Source organism: Neopelma chrysocephalum, unplaced genomic scaffold, assembly GCF_003984885.1.
Source record: "Neopelma chrysocephalum unplaced genomic scaffold, ASM398488v2 Primary Assembly neopelma1_67, whole genome shotgun sequence".
Classification (NCBI taxonomy): Eukaryota; Metazoa; Chordata; class Aves; order Passeriformes; family Pipridae; genus Neopelma; species Neopelma chrysocephalum.
Window position 1 is genome coordinate 8,105,004 of NW_020897726.1, and position 18,893 is coordinate 8,123,896.

The 18,893-nt window shown below is 35.7% G+C and overlaps 1 protein-coding gene across 6 annotated transcripts in view; it reads right to left on the reverse strand.

The window, feature by feature from the left end:
• The window catches only part of ISPD (isoprenoid synthase domain containing), a 114,000-nt gene that overhangs the window by 59,425 nt on the left and 35,682 nt on the right, over nucleotides 1–18,893 (reverse strand). For all 6 annotated transcript variants that reach the window (XR_003534471.1, XM_027684717.1, XM_027684716.1 and 3 more), the window contains exons 4-5: nucleotides 14,576–14,680; nucleotides 8,004–8,049 (exon numbers count right to left, since the gene is read on the reverse strand). Coding sequence is in view for 5 of the 6 variants with exons in the window: in XM_027684717.1 (XP_027540518.1) it covers nucleotides 8,004–8,049; nucleotides 14,576–14,680 (151 nt within the window). In the remaining variant the exon portion in view is untranslated. The remainder of the gene's footprint in view (nucleotides 1–8,003; nucleotides 8,050–14,575; nucleotides 14,681–18,893) is intronic.

The following is an 18,893-nucleotide window of genomic DNA, read 5'->3' on the forward strand; positions in this document are numbered from 1 at the left end:
AAATAAATTAGTAGTGAAAGACATAAGAGAAATTATAAAAATATGGTCTAACTGCTCTTCAAACAAGTCTGAATATAAGGATACATATTTTTTGCATGTGGAAAGTTTTTTTATAATTACATACAACACAATAAGTTCATTCAGATGCATTTCTTAAGTAAACAACTCACTTTCTACTGTAAACTCAAAGACTTCTTTACAAAAATAGACATAAAGACCTGAAAATTAATTTTAAAGCTGTTGTAGAGTTAACATTATTAGAAAGTGTCTTGTAACTTTCAAGCAATTTTCTGTGAGCAGGAAAAGTAAATTAACCGCTGAGAATCACAAAGGATAATTAGAATGATTTTTTGAATCATGGGTATTTATTATGTCCAATATTTATAATGTGACAACAAAAACAGTGGTAGCAACTGACTTCATATTCAGTTAGCAAGAATGGGGAGAGAGAGAAAGAAAGAGAGAGAACAATGAACATCTGCTTATAAACCATCACAACCAGATGAAAGTGAGAATTAAAAAAAATGCATGGTCAGTTCTCACAGGACTGGAAATCACAGGATACCAAAACTGCAGGAGAAATTATCTTCCCATAGATTCACTAGGCAAAAAAATATATTGAACATGCATCACAGTTGTCTTCTACTTAATATAGAATAATTTTACCATCTGAAAAATGGTTCAATAGGAAACCATATTGAATTAATTTCTTATCACCAGAAAGAAACCAGTGGGTAGATTTAAATCAGAGCAAGTCACTTGAATTTAGTACTGTACATGGAATGCAGATACAAGATAGATATACATAATAAACCAGACTGGCATATCAGATTTCAAGAACTCAGATTCTATTGAACTAAGTAATTTAATGAAGAAGGTCAGATTGGAACTATTACAAGAATGCACATGTGGAAGAAGGCTGTGGAACCCCAAAAGGCACCATAACTTAGGCTCAGACAGTTCTTTTAAAAAGAAGTCTGTAATCAACAGTAAGTGTCAAAAGTAATCTCACAAGAGGCTGCTCAAAGACTGCAGCTATAGAGACCCATCTCACTCCTCTCTCCAGCCCTCTTAGACCTCTAACTTCCTGCAACAAATGAGAGAGGCAATTACCAAAAAAGTGACTAAGATATGCAGGTTGGATTTAACAAAGAAGAGAGAAAATTCAATTAAGTGTGGAAAAATGTATTTTTAGTCTGGAGAAGGAATGTAATGTTCTAAGGGGAAAGTCTATTAATAAAGTATGAGAACATTAAAACAACGATAATACACAAATTGAAAAGATACTGCATGCTTTTAAATGATCAAGGAAGTCTACAAAGGAAGGTTAGGAAATCATCATTTATAAAGTCGGCATAGCAAAGCAACAGTTATGTTCTAGTTGAGGTTTGAAACTCATTTTCCATTTAAGTCCAAACTGTTTCAAGTGGTCAAAAAAGACCTCTGTTAATTTTGACAGTTTGCACCTTTGCTGCATTGCGGAAAGGAAGACCGAGTGGAGCCTTCCTCCCCAAGACTGCCTGTGTCCCACCTCTGGTAAGTTGATGGAGCTCTGTGGCTCAATGTAACCACGCTGAACACAGCAAGCACATCTGGAGTGCTGGTTGGTAACTTCATGAATTCCATGAATTCTGCTGCCTGCCAGTAAAGCTAACTGCATGCAGCATTTCATTCCTGGTTTTCAGAATTCTGTTTTGAGTGAATGAAACAGCCATTCTGGAAAGCCACATCATGGCCATGTCACAAAGAATTTTAATACTCAGCTAAAACCATTTTGTTTTCCATCAGACCATGGATAATTGAGGCTGGAAAGGACCTCAGAAAGTCTCTAGTCCAAACTCCTTCTCAAAGCAGGATCACCCATGAGGTTAGGCCTGGTCACTCAGCCCCTTGCCCCTCCCACACTTGAAAACCTTCAAAGACAGAGACTGCACAATGTCTCCAGGCAACCTGTTCATTGCTTAATTGTCCTCATGGTGGAAGAGTTTTTCCTTTTTCTTGAGTTGGAACTTCACTTGGTTCAGTTTTTGTCTATTACCTCTTGTCCCTCTACAATGCACCACTGTTCTACTTTACTTCCCTACTTTCTGCCATAACTTCCTTTTCATCCACCAAACCATTTTTTTGTTCTTTTCTCACTATTGCATTACATATTAAACTCTCCATCTTGCTTTGGCTTCCTTGTCCTCTACTTACTTTAAACCTATTATTTCCCTGGAAACCTCCTCTTCCAATACTCCTCTCCCATTAGCTCTCAGCTTCTTCCCAGATGTATCTGATTATGGAGTAATGTTCCCCATTCACATGCATCTCATTTGACCTCATCCATCACTTTTAACATCCACTCAGAGTATATTTTTTGCATAATATAAAAAATAGTTAAAACTCTGCACTGCCAAATTTAAACACTAAATTTCCCTATCAGGAATTTTTTTTTTCATTAAAGCTAAATTTGAGAGAGAATTTCAGAATGTGTTCCACTACACCTCCCTTTTTTTTTCATCCATCAGAAAAATTAATTTTCAAGTTTTCCCTGCCCCTCTTTGATATCCTGAAAGCTTTAGATCACATTATTATTTGGCAACACCTGCCACAGTCTTTATCCTAGGATCCTACCCAATTATAAATTAACTTGTGTGCATGTTTATGGAACTAACTACCTTAGTTAGATGGTGTATTAAGTGTACTGTAATGAAAGACTTAAAGGTTTACCCTGAGAAGCATGCCACAAACAAGCAGCAATTAAAATAACAGTTTGTTTCAATAAGGATCATAAGTATCATAATCTAGGGAATTAAAGCCATAAGAAAAAAATGCATCTGAATGGTAAATAGGTTTTAGCCTACAAACATAATTTTTTTCTCTTAATTGCACATAGGTGTGTATACATACACTTGTTTTTGCATACATATGCTCATTCCACATCATTCTTGGTCTGCCATTACAATACCTATTATTTTGGATGCACATCCTATTTATCAAAATTTTGAAGTTTGCAATGAATTCAAAGAAATAAATTAATTTACCAGAATTCCATTTTCACTTTCTACATAGCAATGGCTTGAGTGGTCTGGAAATTCAATATGGTTTCCCCTGGCATCCTTAGAAACATCTTTGTTATGAGATGCTACTACTGTAAACCTAAGAAAAATGAAATAAGTACTGCCAACCATTTAGTTCATTCATGCTCAACAGAATGAGTTTAAACTGTTATCCAAACAACATAGGTAACCAAAAATATCTAACAATTTTTTTTTACCCACTCCACATGTTTCTGTAGCCCCAAAAACTAAACGTCAAACTTGACACTGCCCCTACCAATATTTGTATACAAGAAAGAAAGGAAGATTTTGTGGTAAAAGACAAGAAAGGGGGTTATTTCCTCCTGACAGTAACTATTCCAAGGAGCATTTCCCCACCTGCCAGTCTATTTCTTTGCCTCACAGCAGAAAACAGCCACCGGTTCATGAGCATGCCCATGAAAATGCAGTCTACCTCGTGTAAGAACTCTGTCCTTTGATAAACAATGCTTACCTCAATTTTTATTTTTATAAAAAGTCACATGGTTTCTTCACAGAACACAAATCATAATATGTAGTTCTCAAGAATCATAAACAGTTTGAAGGTATTAAGATATTTTTCTTGGCACTTGCAAAAACATAATTGTACCTACATCAACAGACACTTCTTTAGCCACATGTGAGGGCAAAATATCCAATATGTAAGTGAACTCTCTTGTGAAAAAGTCATTGAAAAAGAAGGGCCCTTAAGAAAAGGAGAAGGAGAGTGAGTCAAACTGTAAGTTATAAACTTCTACTGAGAAGCATCATTTAAAGTTTACATGTTGAAACTAGAGTTCAAAGATACCTACCCTGAGGGCAGTAGTCCTAATGGAATTTTTTTAGGATGTTTTGTATTAACCTGATCTTAACTACATTTTTAGATGAGTCACGCTTATTGTAAGACAATGTTTTCCTACTTCAAGACTATTAAAAATAGGCGTGTGCCACCTTGTCTGCATACTCTACAAGTTTATACTTGCTTAACTAAATAAAAGTATTACATTTGCTGTTTATAAAACAAATGATGCTAGGATTCAGACTTTCATAATACAGTTATAAAAGAGACTTGAGGAAGTTAACAAATTATTAAGAAGTGTTTTAAGAAAACAGTCTCAAAAGATAACTCATTAGTCTATTTACATTAGTGAAATGTTTCTTTGTATTGCCTTAAATAAGAATTATATATATACATATAAATATCTAAAGTACAAAAATGTATTTAGGCATGTATGTTTCTTTCCATCTGAGTCAAGTTTAGCAAGCTGAAAGTTGTTGAACTGCTGAAGGAAACCAAAAGTTTCAATGACTAATAAATATAAACTGTAGATTACATGAAATTTGGAATTGTAGTCAAAAAATTAAATGTGTACACTCAAAAGTTCTTCATCACTACTGAATTCATCCAGTGATAAAATGTGCATCCAGCACAGTAAACTGGGTAACTTAGTAAGAAAAAAAAAATCAGTTGTGAAGACTGCAACAGTAGCGTGGATCTGGTGTGAGGCCAGAGCCCTTTGCACCCTACACCCTCCTAGCCCATACATTTAGCTTCTGGGACATCTCCTGAGAACCTTGGCAGCAGGCAAGGTGGTCTTCCAAGACCTGGTACTTTGCAACTCAGCTTCACAGAATCATGCAGGACTTCTCCTTCAGGCTCTCTACATGGCACAAAAGGGGAATGACAAGTACGAGTGCATCATTTACAAGAGCATGTAGTGACAGAACAAGTGGGAATGTCTTCAAACCTGAGAGTAGGTTTACATAATATATTAAGAAGAAATTCTTTACTGTGAAGGTGTTGAGGCACTGAAACAGGTTGCCCAGAGAAGTTGTGGATGATGCCACAGCCACATGGGGGTACATCAGAATGATGCTCAAAAGGACCAAAAATATGTTGTCCCCCTAAATATGCTTTAAGTGGGGCATGAACTGTGAATAAAGCACCTGTCTAATATTATTTGCATGGTTCAACTGCCCACTACCAAAATAAGTCACGTTATAACCATGTGAAGATCTGGTATTTGAAGCCTTTTGAAGGGCACAAAATAGATAAGGCACAACTCTCAAACTGCAGTCTTGGAGTACTTACAGTGCCATTTCAAAACCCCATTAAAGATAACTAATTATGTAACATAACTCTGTTATGCAGTGTCCTAATTTGCTACAGAGGTCTCATTATACTGCTTGCATAAGGAGCAAAGAACATGTGCAGCTTCTCCTTCCTGAACTCATGCAATGCAGCAAGAAACAAATCTAAACTTCAGTGATCTTAAAGTACAGTTTTTCATAGACACCAGGCATAACAGAACTACTGTGGTTACTGAAGCAGATATATTGCATGCTGCCACAGCAACAGAACACTGGATAAGTAGAGATCAAGTAAGGGATTAGCCTGACTGGCCACCATGAAGGTCTTCATTTTTACTTTAAACTACAAAAACTTTTTATTATAATCATCAGCTGGAAAAGACTATACTGGCTTCAGGGAAAACAAAAAATGTGATAACATGATGAAATACACATATAACATATTTTTTCTCCAGAAACAGTTAGTGAATGTTCCTTTCATTCAAATAAGTTGCATTCTCATTTTCTACTCAAGCAGTTTTAGAAAAGCTGCTTGGAATATATCTTAATTTTAAAATAAATTATAACTAATCTCCTTTAATGACCTATGAGATTACTGAAGCCTTTGTGTATACAGGCACATGGAAATTCACTAGTTGTTTCAAATTTATAATTTTTTGAACACCACCGAGAAAGGGTCTGGCTTCATCTTCTTCACTCTGCCCCATCTCGTATTTGTACACGTTGGTTATGATCCCCTTGAGCCTTCTCTTCTCCAGATAGAGCAGTCCATGCTCTCACAGCATCTACTCATATGATAGACATTCCACTACCTTAATCATCATGATGGCCCTTTGCACAACTGTCTCCAGAATGACCATGTCTTTCCTGATGGGGGAACCCAACACTCCAGATGTGACCTCACCAGTGCTGAGCAAAGGGGAAGGATCAGCTTCCTCAACCTGCTGGTCATGCTCTGCTCTACCGTAGCCCAGGGAGCTGTTGGCCTTCTTTGCCCCAGGAGCACACTGCCAGCTCCTCTTCAATCTGCTTTCCACCAGGACCTCCCACGGCCTTTTCTGCAGAGCTGCCTTACAGCTGGTCAGTCCCCAGCCTGTAATGGTGTTTCCAAAGGGTAAGAGTTTGCATTTCCCCTTGCTGCATTTCACGAGACTCCTGTTCACCCATTTCTCCAGCTTGTCAAGGTCCTTCTGAATGGCAGCACAACCACTTGGTCTATCAACTGCTCCTCCCAATATTACATCATCTTGATGAGGGTGTGCTCTGCCCTATCATTCAGATCATCAGTGAAGATTTTAACTGGTGTTGATCCCTAGGGTAGACCACTAGTAACTGGGCTCCAGCTGGAATTTACTCTTTTGAGCCTGGCAGTTCAGCCAGTTTCAATCCATGTCCACTTTTTTGGTCTGTACTTCATCAGTTTGTCAATGAGAATGCCATGGGAGACAGTGTCAAAAGCCTTTCTGAAATCAAGACAAACCATATCCACTGCTCTCCAATTATTTCTACATTTCATTGCAGAAGGTTTGTCAGGCATAATTTCTGCTTTGTAAATTTATGTAAACTAATCCTAGTCACCTTCTTGTCTTCAATATGTTCGGAAATCCTGAGCTTGAAAGCTAAGAGTGTGGAACCTCTAACAATCCTACACAAAACAACATTTTCAAAAATTCTAGGTTTCCGGTTATGAAGATAGAAGTTCTTCCTTTCCTGTCAGAACTAGAACTTCCAAGGCTTCCTAGCCCTATCTTCTTTTGTGCCTAAAAAATTCAGTCAGGTGGTTCTAACAATGCATATAATATGTAGTCTTTGCCCACTGTAATAACCAGAAGCTTCAGACTTGTTGCATACCTGGAGGTCTAGATAAGAAGCATAAGAGAATATCACAGCAATGTCTGAGCTCTGTTTAGGCTTTCGAGTTTGTCTATAGTGACAGAGCTGATCACAGCATGGTCTAATTTACCCAAATCAGAAGCTAAGCCTTGTAACAACAGATGAGACACCGAAGCAAACAATGTTCACTTAGGTGTCAGTGAGCCAGTCACTCACCATGCCCTAATAGCACACAGGTTTTGCTCTAGTTCTCTTAAATAGGAACTACATTCTTTTCTCTGGAAAGGTATTTTTAATCCCAAGATAAGTCCCTTTCTCTTCATCCGTTTCTGCGGTTTTATCCCTCAGTTCTCAACAAGGAGTCAGGCAAGAGTCCCCTGAATCACTGCCTACCAGTTTACAATACCCATCGGTGTGCTTGTTATACGTGCAGTACTTGACAATTCTTCCTTTCTATATTGACTCACTCTAAAAACAATCTAGATAAAGGCTAAATCCAGTCTTTATGTTAAACTGCTATGAAACCACTGTTACCAGTACAAAAAAAAGGTTAAAAACCAGTTCAACAAAATACTTATAAATTAATGAAATACCTTAATATCATGTAGTTGCTGTATTAATTAAGGTAATAACTGGCTGTGTGTAAGATAGTGAAGAGCCCTAAGGAGTTAATGTTTAATTTTCAGTCTACTACTTAGCTTAGAAAGATGGAACATATTCAGAATTGATCTGCAAAGCAAAGAAAAAAATAAATTGTTTATTCCTTATAAAGCCATTCAAAATTTATCTCTGTTTGACTGTAATATACACAGCTTTTTATAAGGTTCTCTATTCTAAGAGAAGTAAATAAAGGTAAATATGCATAATACAAGTATTCCAGTGAACAAGCTAAAACAACTTGCCTCAGCACATTTCATCCATCATAAAACCTTTCTTAATGACATTTCAAATTATAGCACACAAGACTCTTAATTAGACTCAGAAATATGCAAACTGACAGTCACAAGGACAAACACATACCCTTAATAATCGATTCAGCTGCATACAGATCCCGCTTGTAGGTCACCTAAAGGACAGACGAGCCTCATTAGTTTTAACACAGCAGGAAGGAATGCAAAACCAATAAAACAATGCCCTGAAGGCAATTCTTTACATTTTAAATACCATAAACAAATGATATTGTCAATTTCTTAATTTTGGTAAAATATCACTGGCAAATTATGAGAACAGAGGTTGCCAAAATTACTGGAAACTTGAGGAAATCCTTTTTTAAATACTTAGATCTGCTTAGAACTCATTTGAAACCTAAAACTATTTTCAATTCTTTGAAGAATCACGAACACATGATATTGCATCTATTTTCATTCTACCCTAGTTTTATTGCAAAAAAATTTCATTTTTAATAGGACTCGAGACCATACAAATGACAACCAAGAAGCAATCTAATTATTTTTACTAATACAGGTGCAATTTTTCAGTAGTGCAAGACAGTTACCGTTAATGAGAGTCCAATTAATCAGTGGGAGTCAGTGAGACTACAAGGAGACTTTGTGTGAGCTTTCAGAGAATTAAAAACCATCAAGATCTTCTTGAAGGTATTCATCAGATCAAGTTAGATGGACAATAAGATGCTGAGTATTTACTCGGTACTCGCAAAAAACACCTTTCATACTTGCCTTTGTACCCTCATGGTGGTTGACAGTCCCAGTAATAGGCTTTGCAAATAAAATAATGTAAAATTAAAGACAGCATCTATCCAAGACATTACCAGTCTTTGTCAATGTCTTCACAATGACATGCTGTGACTTGTACTGACATAACTCTTTAATATTTGTATTTGGTTTGACTGTAACTTCCATTTATGTTATATAAAATTTTATTGGATTTTCTGCATTTGTTTCTCTACTCTGAACAACTTTTTTCCTCAAAATGACCTGCAGAGGATTCCAAGAGCTCTAGTGCTGCAAATTAAATCTTACAGCAGAAGGACACCATTGTAGGTATCAGCATCTTAGTCTCCAAATAAGTGATTATTTGATTTTACCATAAAGATTCTTGTAACCACTTTCCTTTTGATCTCATAAATGAAGCTCTGTATTGTAGTCAGAAACAGACAAATAATATTACCTCCATCATCACTTCCCCAAGGCATCATATTCTTTTAAAATTAAAAACTAACTTACTTCCATACAGTTTGTCCTGCAGAGGAAGCAGCCAGAGAATGAATCTAGCTTGAGAAATCTTAGGTGTCTGAGTTTACATACAAACACGTACATGTCTACTTACTGTTGGGAAGAAACAATGTCTTGAAATTAATTTTAAGGATAAGGAGGGACCAATTTTGTTGCAAAGTTTCTTTCTATCAAGTCTCTAGAGTGCTTTTACACTGAACTTTCAGTAAAGTGTAACAGATTATCAACTAAAAACCTTTCAAGAAACAACTATCAGAAGTGGTCTCACATACTCTAAGGTTCACAATCTCTTTGAGATGCAAAAGTACTTTTAAACAGTCTGATCTAAAAAAAAAATTTAAGTACAGTCTTCAAGAAAACAGCAGAAAAGAATAAAATGCAAGAATGAACCTTTAAAAAAATCCCCTCTGAAATTCTGAGCCAGACATCAGCAAATACTTTTTAGAGTGTCTTCCTAAAGAAATGAATCATTTGAGACCATATCCCATTCTGCATATGTATTTTTTTATTATTTTTGATCCTATCAGCTAATTTCAGGTTAAGCTTCATGAAAACAGTAAAGTTAACAGAAAAATCCTGCCAGACAGCACAGGTGACCACCATTTACCAGTCAGAGAAGGAGAGATTCTCTACATCCCTTTCAATAATGACTAAGATGCTAAATCAAACCAAAGTTTCTCTTAACTTACGGATATTCACAATGCCTCTGGATTTTCCTGTGTTGATTAAGACATGTTCTTGCAATTTAGCTGATACTTATTCAAAAAGGCAGACAACCATGGCATATAAACCCTTTGGTTTAATTCAAACCACCAATTATTTTAGTGTGAATGTGCTTCAAACAATTTAGGAGATCAGTCAACACAACAGTTAATTGTCCTGGGCAGCTGTACTGCTTTACGTCTAGTTTCACTAAAGCGGATTTGCATTCTAGGTTCACCCCAGCTGGAAGCAATTTAGATTTAGCCAAATCAATGAGAAAGAATACTTTAATTGACACTCTATACCACAAAGTAAGGCAGCATTATCCACTCTTCACAGGTGAGGTGCAAAACATCACAGTGGGGAGAAGCAAGAAAAATGATGCATAGGATTTCTCTTTGTAGAAGACAGATTTCTACCTCATCCATTTCTGCTTTTCTTCTATCACATTACTAATCTAAATCTCTACATACTTATAAAATTTAATCTTTTTTTTCATGCTCATCTCTGAAGGTTCCTTATTTATCAACAGTTGCTCAGAGCTTGAGTCTGGATTTTACTACAGTATTCTAGATGCACTTGTAATATTAAAACATCTCTAATTTCATATTCTTGTTTCTATATCAATGGCTGACATAAGGTATTTTGCCCACACACAGTGGAAACTTGCTGTCCTCTGTGATTCCTACACTACTTTAGAAGTCACAGCCCTCCAAGAACTATTCTCTAAATATGACCTATACTTGGTTTGTTTCTAAAAACACTCCTATATATTTGGCTGCAATGAAAAGCATACCTTTTGTTTAAACTGTTTGCTAAACAATCCTTATCAATAGGTTACTTCTGATCAATTATATTTTTATTTACATATCCTTAAATCTTTGTCTGAAAAGTTTATCAGAAAGATGTTAAATACCTTAGAGACAATAACAGTTTCTGCAGAACTGTACATGGTGAGAATTATCTTTTGAAATGTATCAATTATCTAATGTTTCATCTATTTAATGTGAACTAGTAAAATTACAGTCATCCTATTATTAATTAAGATGCAATGCAGTAAGAAGCCAAACTTCTGCAAACTGTGTGTTGTATCAGCATTACCATGTTATCAGTAAAATTATAATCTTGTAATAAAGTCTTGAAGTCAATTTCACAAAATAAGCAAATTCCATGTTGGTTGACATTAATTACATTAGTCCTTTAACTCTTTATTAATCAAGTTTTCCCCGTAGAAGAACACCCTTTTTGGTTTATTGGTCAATATCAAACTCACAGGCTTCTAACTTGGGTTCTCACTCTTCATGTGACAATACCATTTTTCATTTTTTCCTCTTGAACATCCAATGTTCCAAGATTTTCAGATTGTTGTTGCTGCAATCCAGAATATCACTAGACCAAATACTAGAACTCAACAGAAATACCTCACTGTCACAGAACATGAAAACATGACCTGCTTATTTAGCAAAAGCAGAATAATCTTACTTATTAAACATACCTCTACTTTTCTGTATAATAAACAATCTATTTTATCTATTTAATAAAGCCTCAAAATCACAAGACGGATTTTTTCTGTTTTGTTTTCCCATGTACCCTTCTCTCTCAATGGTCAGACTGCAAGTTTTCACTACCTAGGAAGATGTTCTTTTAAAAATTCCCTGAAGTTATTCCTATTCAATATTTAAAAGTCTTCTTCATACTAATTTAGCTTGACGAACACTTCAGATTTACAAAACTGCACAGTAAATGCAAAAATATAACTCTTTACTGAACAAATACAATAAAGTTATGATCACACATACACAAAATGTATTGCATTTTACCTTAATGAAGTTTTTCCCCTCTCCTATACTAAGATATCATACAGATCTCCTTCATATGGAATATTTTTATAGGATTATAAAATAATCATGTTTTTTAGAAATGGTGAGGATTTTTCGCTCTGTCAGCATTAAGTCTACAAATCTATACCAATGTTTTAAAAATGTTCTTACACTGATTTTTTCATCTGTTATACACACCTATATATTAGAGTCCAACAAATACATTCTGTTGATTTCATACTTAAAGAGCATATTGCCCCAGACTATTTAAGGTAATTTTGCTTCAAAGGTGGCAAGCACAGAGAAACTAAAAATGTGGTGTTGATATTCTCATTCTGCTTCCTTTTTTTGCCATCCTGATCCCAATATCTTATAAATAGCTATATAATAACTACTTTTAAAATAGAACATATAAATATTTATAACGCTGAAGTAATTTGAATGTTCCTGCTTGGTTGTTGTCACTACAAAGAATTATTTTAATTTTGCAATTTGTTCTCAGAAAGTAAACACACACTGTCTTGCTTTAGCTCCAACAATGACTTTGAAATGTTGCTTTTCCTAATGTACAAGTAGACAGTCCTCAGGTACAATAATCAGTACTAATTCAAGAAGACAATATATAAGCATACACAGGTTTTTCCCACAGGTCAGAGTCATTTAATGTTATGTAGGTTGTGCACCTAACAAATAAACTGAACTCTTACAAATATCTGATCTGCTCTTTAAAGATTCAAGATCCTCATAGGATGAAACTGGGTTGAACTTTAGAAACTCTTCTCCATCTGTTAACTGACAACAGATCTTCAGTTACACATCCTCTGAAACCTCAACTGAACAAGTCTTAGGTATTTCAGTTCTTATTTATCTGGATGGAATATTCTTTTGCCTCATGTTGAAAAAAATAAAACTGGGGCCATTGGGAGCACATCAGTTCTTGGCATATGAAATATCATTTATCTCAGCATTGAAAAACCTAACAGAAAAAACCAAAAATATATTACAAATTATGTTATTACACAGCTAAGGAAAGACAGTCGTGTTTCTGAAACGTGATTAGTAACAAACAGCAACAGTTCCTAACCATTTTGTAGGCAAGGACCATTTGAGAAAAGTGGCAGTCTTGTGCACTTCGTCAAACTGCACAGACTGAGCACAACTGTTCTCTTCCTTAATGGTACTGCTTCAAGTCACCTGCCAAACACCTCGGTACAGAGTGACCAACACCTGGGTGCTATTCAAAAAGAAGAAGGTATCTTCCTCCATAGTCTCTAATCTAATAAAAGTATTTTCTGCAGAAACAATGTAATATTTCACAGACCTTCTCATTTTTGTGCCTTTGACTTTTAGTGTCTCCACAAGCAGCAGAAGACACCAATGACTTTTAGCTACAAAATAAGAGATGGAATAGGGTATTAAAAGGTACAGGTAACTTAAATGACACAGCACCAGCATCTTTGTGCATATCATATATGGCATATTCACTGCTCTGCACCACCTGCAGCACAGGATCTGCACAGAAATGGGTGCCCTTGCTACTGTCACACTCTGAACTATACTGTCAGCACTGAGACTCTTTGGTGGGTGACCTTGGCTGGATGCCAGGTGTCCATCAAAGCCACTCTGTCACTCCCCTCTTGAACTGGATAGGGGAGAGAAAAATCAAACACAAAGAGGAACAGGAGGAAGCCCAGCAGAGGGGTGCTAACATGGTGTGAGAGAACTTGGCTTGTTCGGCCCAAAGAGCAGAAGAGGAAGGGTGGGGAAGGGCCACAGAGAACTAAAAGAACATTATAAAGAACTAAGTGAACATTATTGGTGTATCTTGTTACCCTTCATGTAAGTACCATGCCTTACAATGAGAACAATGAAACCACCCAAAAAATTATGTCATGTAAATATGCATGACATAATCTGTCCCTTAGAAGAATAAATAGGAAAAGAGACCATATACTGTTTCAGAAAGACTATGTCCCAGCAAGATATTGAAAGAAGTTTATGTATGCAACCAACGCACAAGTAAATTTTGCTGTTAAATTGCACAGGAAGTCTGCATTGCAGACTCAGGAAATTACCTTTCTTTGTAAGATTTATGGTCATACTATTAGAAATCATGTCCCTTTGGAGGAAATTTACCATCAAAGATAGATGGAGTGATTTGAGCTGCTTCCAGATCCTTCAATGTGCTAATGAATAAAATAAAATAAACTCTTAAAAATTGCATGACACAACAGCTACTGAGAAAGAATAATGTCCCACCATTCAAAACAATGAAATGCAATACTTTCAAGCAGCAGGGATGTATACTTTGGCACCTTTACAGACACCTCCTTTGTTAGTCATCAGGAACCTACAGATTACCAGACAAGGTGAATGATGTTTAAAAATTTTTAAAAGATTTTTTGAAGAGATCTTAAATATTACACTGTTACTGAATGTAATGAACTGCTCTAAAAATCAAATCGGTGATAGCCAGGTATTTGGCATAAGAGAAAGAGTGATATCCTCACAGGAAAAGTTGAGAAAAATAGACAAAAGTTATAGAAATAGCAGGAGAAAGCTCATATCATAAAAGAATGTTCTTAGTTTTGGAGATTATGGATTTATAGTTTTACAAATGGTCAGGTTATTCAAGTACCTAGTTGGTTTTCCTACCTCGAGAAAAATACTGTCTTCATTGATTATCTCCAGTAACATCTGCCCAAGTCTATCTACAAAAACAAGTTCTAAAAAGAGGTCATGATGATACAAAACCAATAATAAAATTTGGAAGAGAAAAGCCTAACTTACAACTGAAAACACATCTGAATTTTTACGGTAATATGCAAATTTTATTAATTTTAAATGATATATAAAAACTAGATATTATTGCCTTTACCTTCCAGAGGTCAGCTGTTCCTTCAACAAGTTTGGCATTTGTTTTACAGTATTTCAGAGCCAGATGCAAACATTCAGTTCCATAATCCAGGTCATAGTCTGTACACTGTAGTAATTAAAAAAGAAAATACATCCTTAATTAGCCTTAAAGAAATCATACTTTTAAGCAGTAACAGATTTGCTTTCATTAATTAAGCCTTACATCTCAATAGTCCTATCCAGAACAATACTACTGTATTAGTCAGGTAGGTTCAGAATGGACGAGAAATCAAAAACTGTTCCAAGAAGCTTATGTCAAATTGTAGGTATGCAGCAAAGTGTTACATAAGTAAATAAACATTTTATAAGCACAGATGAATTCAATTAGGTGCTGCAAGTATCTTGCTAAACCTTTACATTGTTAACTAAATGAATGAGAAGTTACATGTATAAAAAAAATTTTTGATGGAGTTGAGGGAAGCTTCACCAAGAGACACCATTAACCTTCCAGTGACAAACCTTTAGAGTATGAAAACAAGTTAACTTGTTTTCATGACTCTGCAAAGCAAGACTCTTCAAATTCTGTGTCTGTGTTGCTTGCTGCATCATCAAAAAAGGATGGTAGTAACTATGAACCTCTGTATTCCTTATGTGATTCCTTCTTCTTCTCCAGTTACCTGAACAAAAATAGCAAAGTCTCATGGTGCCTCACAAGCCTTGTAGGAAAAAAAAACCCAAACAAACCACCAAACAAAAAACCACCAGACAAAAAAAAAAACAAAAAAAAGTCTGTCCACTTTTCATTCACCTAGAAAAGACATTATTCTCTCAACACACCCTTCCCAAGCAGTTCAGCTTCCTATAAGTAGTGATTATAAGAATCCTATTAAGGAAAAAACTGAGTAGGGAGCAGAAATTTCCTGAGCCAAAACATAGGTAGAAAAGCAGGAACAGTATCCAGTCTCTATTAAAGAGTGAATAGCCAACAGTAAGTAAGAACAAGGCAATCATATCTTCTTACTTTCCCAGAATACTCCCTTGGCCTAATATAAAGCTATTATTCTGGCTTCGGAAATCCCTAAAATAAAAACCCCCTGAGGGACACACTGAACCAGAAGTGACTGCCTTAACAGTATTCAGTGAATTACAGGAATCCTGAATTCACCCAATTATTTTTTGAATAGCAGTATTTTTTAGCAGCTGCATCAGGGCACATCTGATTCATCACTCTTTTCATCACATGCTCTGTTGTTGTCACTGAAAAGGGAGTGCAAAACCACCTTCTCAGCCCTTCAAAATGCTCCACCACATCTCTTCTCACATCTTCCCACAAATAAAGAGATCAATATCTATTCAGTCGTTTGTGTGGAAGTTTTACAAAACTTCGTAAAGGAGGGCAAAATGGCTGATCATTTATCTGCACTTACCTATGAATTTTATCATAACATTCTTCTAAAAACCTTCTTAGTCAGTCCTCATCTCTACTACACAGAAAAAAATGGGTAACTCCACTTCCTGTTCCAAATTATTGATGAACAAAATAACAGCGCAAGTCTCAAGACAGGCCATCATGAAACTCCACTGGTGGTTTACTGCTAAGAGAACTGGTTATGCACTTTACCTTATTTCTTACCTTCTAACAAATAATCTACTCTAGTAAATACTTACTCTTACCCCAAATCTTTTAAGTTTCCTTAAAGAGTCTTTAGTAAAAGCTTCTGTGGAATATCTTGTTATGCAAGTAGGTTGTTATCAGCTTCAGCAACCTCAAACAAGATGCCAGTTAACTCCTTAGAGAATGACAACTAGCTCTGCAATACATAAGCTTTCCTTTACAAAAGCCGAAATAGCCCTTTCACTGTGTCAAATTTAACCATGTGTCTGCAAATTCATGTTTCGAAGATACCAGTAATTTCCAGTCTCCTCCAGGATTCAAGAAATCAAAATTGTCAAGAATGTAAAAATCTGAGTTAGAGAAGAACCAAATGAGAGTGCTTCCATACAACTTGACTTCTTTTTTTTTTATTAATTTCCTCAAGAAGTTTAATAAAACAGATGAAGGATACATTTTTAGTTTCTATTCTTGTTTTATAGTGCATCAGTGATATTCAAGGAATTCATCAGCATGACACGTCTGAATTGTATTACTAACACACAGATATCTTACAAAAATCATAGTTATCACTTTTACATTATTTAAATTAGTAATTTTTGTCATTTTGGATTGTCAGCCCACTTAGAAAAGCAATTTAAATGTTATAGTTCTCTACAGAAGTCTTTCAGCACTCTGAGTTACAAAACAAGAGACACAAGACAACAGAATAACTTAGAAAGGGGTTTCATAAAGACACTTTAGAATATTTTTAAATTATGCAGAAATTACCTATAGTCTTTAAATAAACAAGATACAAAAAAGTTCAACAGAAAGTATAAAGGAATAGGGAACTCTAACTCTAAAATATATAAAATGTAGTAATCCCTCAAGTAAAGAGGTCCAGAGATTAAGTGCCAATAAACCTGGAAATGGCCTAGTAACTCTCAATTCCAAATATTTATTACCAAAAATTGCTCCTTTTTTTTGGTTTTATTTTTAAGGAAAATTTTCTGGTACAACACAAATTATTTTCTACTAATGTGAATAACATACAGATTAAAAAAAAAACCTACATATTTTTACTTTGCTTCAGAATGGAAGAAAAAAACTCAGAAAAAATTAGATTGAAGGAATTTACTTTTGAATAAAATTAAGTTACATCTTTTTAATATATCGGTAATGAATGCAACTAGGACAAAACTAAGCAATTCCAATTTTTTGGCAAGGTATTAATTACAGTTAATTAGTTGGGAGTGGAGAAATTCCATAAGTGGGCTAAAGCATCTTGAGGGTATTGCTGGCTTCAAGGGATGAAATACAACACAAAGCAAAGTAATAATTAAAACCATATTTCACTAACACTTGTCTATCATGACATTTACCACTCTTACTATCTGTAATTGTTTCAACCTAAACACAGTCACAGTGTACTGTTCTGCAAGTCTGATACGCTGATGTCAGAACAATGAAATGAAGTATCAGCACAAGACCAGCTTAATTTATATACCATCCATATGCTAAACAGCTTCACAAGTGAAATTTTAAATCCATATTTAAAGTGCACAATTCAAACTCTTCTATGTTGCTCTAAGAAATTCAGTTAACAAATTAAGCATTATTAGGGAGCACCTATAAAAATAAGTTGTGCATTCAGGCACAGCATCATCAGCCAGTCAAGGGAGGTGACTGTCCCGCTCTGCTCTGCATTGGTGCAGCCTCACCTTGAGTGCTGTGTGCAATTTTGAGCACCATCATGTAAGAAAGTCACAAAGTGCTGAAAGGACGGCTACAAAGATAGTGAAGGGCCTAGAGGGAGGCCATATGAGGACCTGAGGTCACTTGTCTTGTTTAAACTGGAGAAGAGAAGCCTAAGGGGAAACCTCATTGCAGTCTACAACTCCCTCATGAGGGGAAGCAGAGGCGCAGGCACTGACCTCTTCTCTTTGGTGACCGCTGACAAGTCTCAAGGAAATGGCATGAAGTTGCATTGGGGAGGTTTAAGTTGCATATTAGGAAAAGGTTTTTCACCTAGAGGGAAGGAACGGGCTCCCCAGGAAAGTGGGCACAGCACTAAGCCTGACAGAGTTCCAGAAGCATTTGGACACACTCTTGGGCATATGGTGTGATTCTTGGGGTTGTCCTGTGCAGGGCCAGGAGTAGGACTCAGTGACCCTTGTGGTTCACTTTCGACTCAGGATATTCTATAATTCCACAAAAATTCCAGAATACCTGTGAGGAAAATTCTTACTGACCCAGGTGTGCAACCATTCTCATCTTAAGTCTTCTGTATGTATTTTAGTGTACATATAGAGTCAATTTACAATACAAAAATCTGTTTAAAACTCCTACTATTTCTAAAGTCTCTTTATGATGGAAAGCCTTTTTAACATAAAGTTTGACAGTGTACAGTTAACTGAGCCTGACGTGCACACATAGCTTTGTGAAACAATAGACATAGTTTAAGTTTCAGACCACAGATTTGAAATGGTGGAAACAGCTGGAAATATTGGCACAAAATATATTCACAAAAGAAAGAAAACATATTAGTTTAGCTCTTTAAATGACAGAGAAGAAAATATGTTACTTAAAAATGCTTTTGTACTGTAGAATATTCAAAGACATTCTAATAGGTGTTTTTGGGAGACTCTTTTGTGGGCATCTGTTTTGTTTATTTGTTTTCCAAGAGTGGATGTTTGAATAAAATACTATGGGTGGAGAGAGATCCAGAATTTTAGCATTACACCAA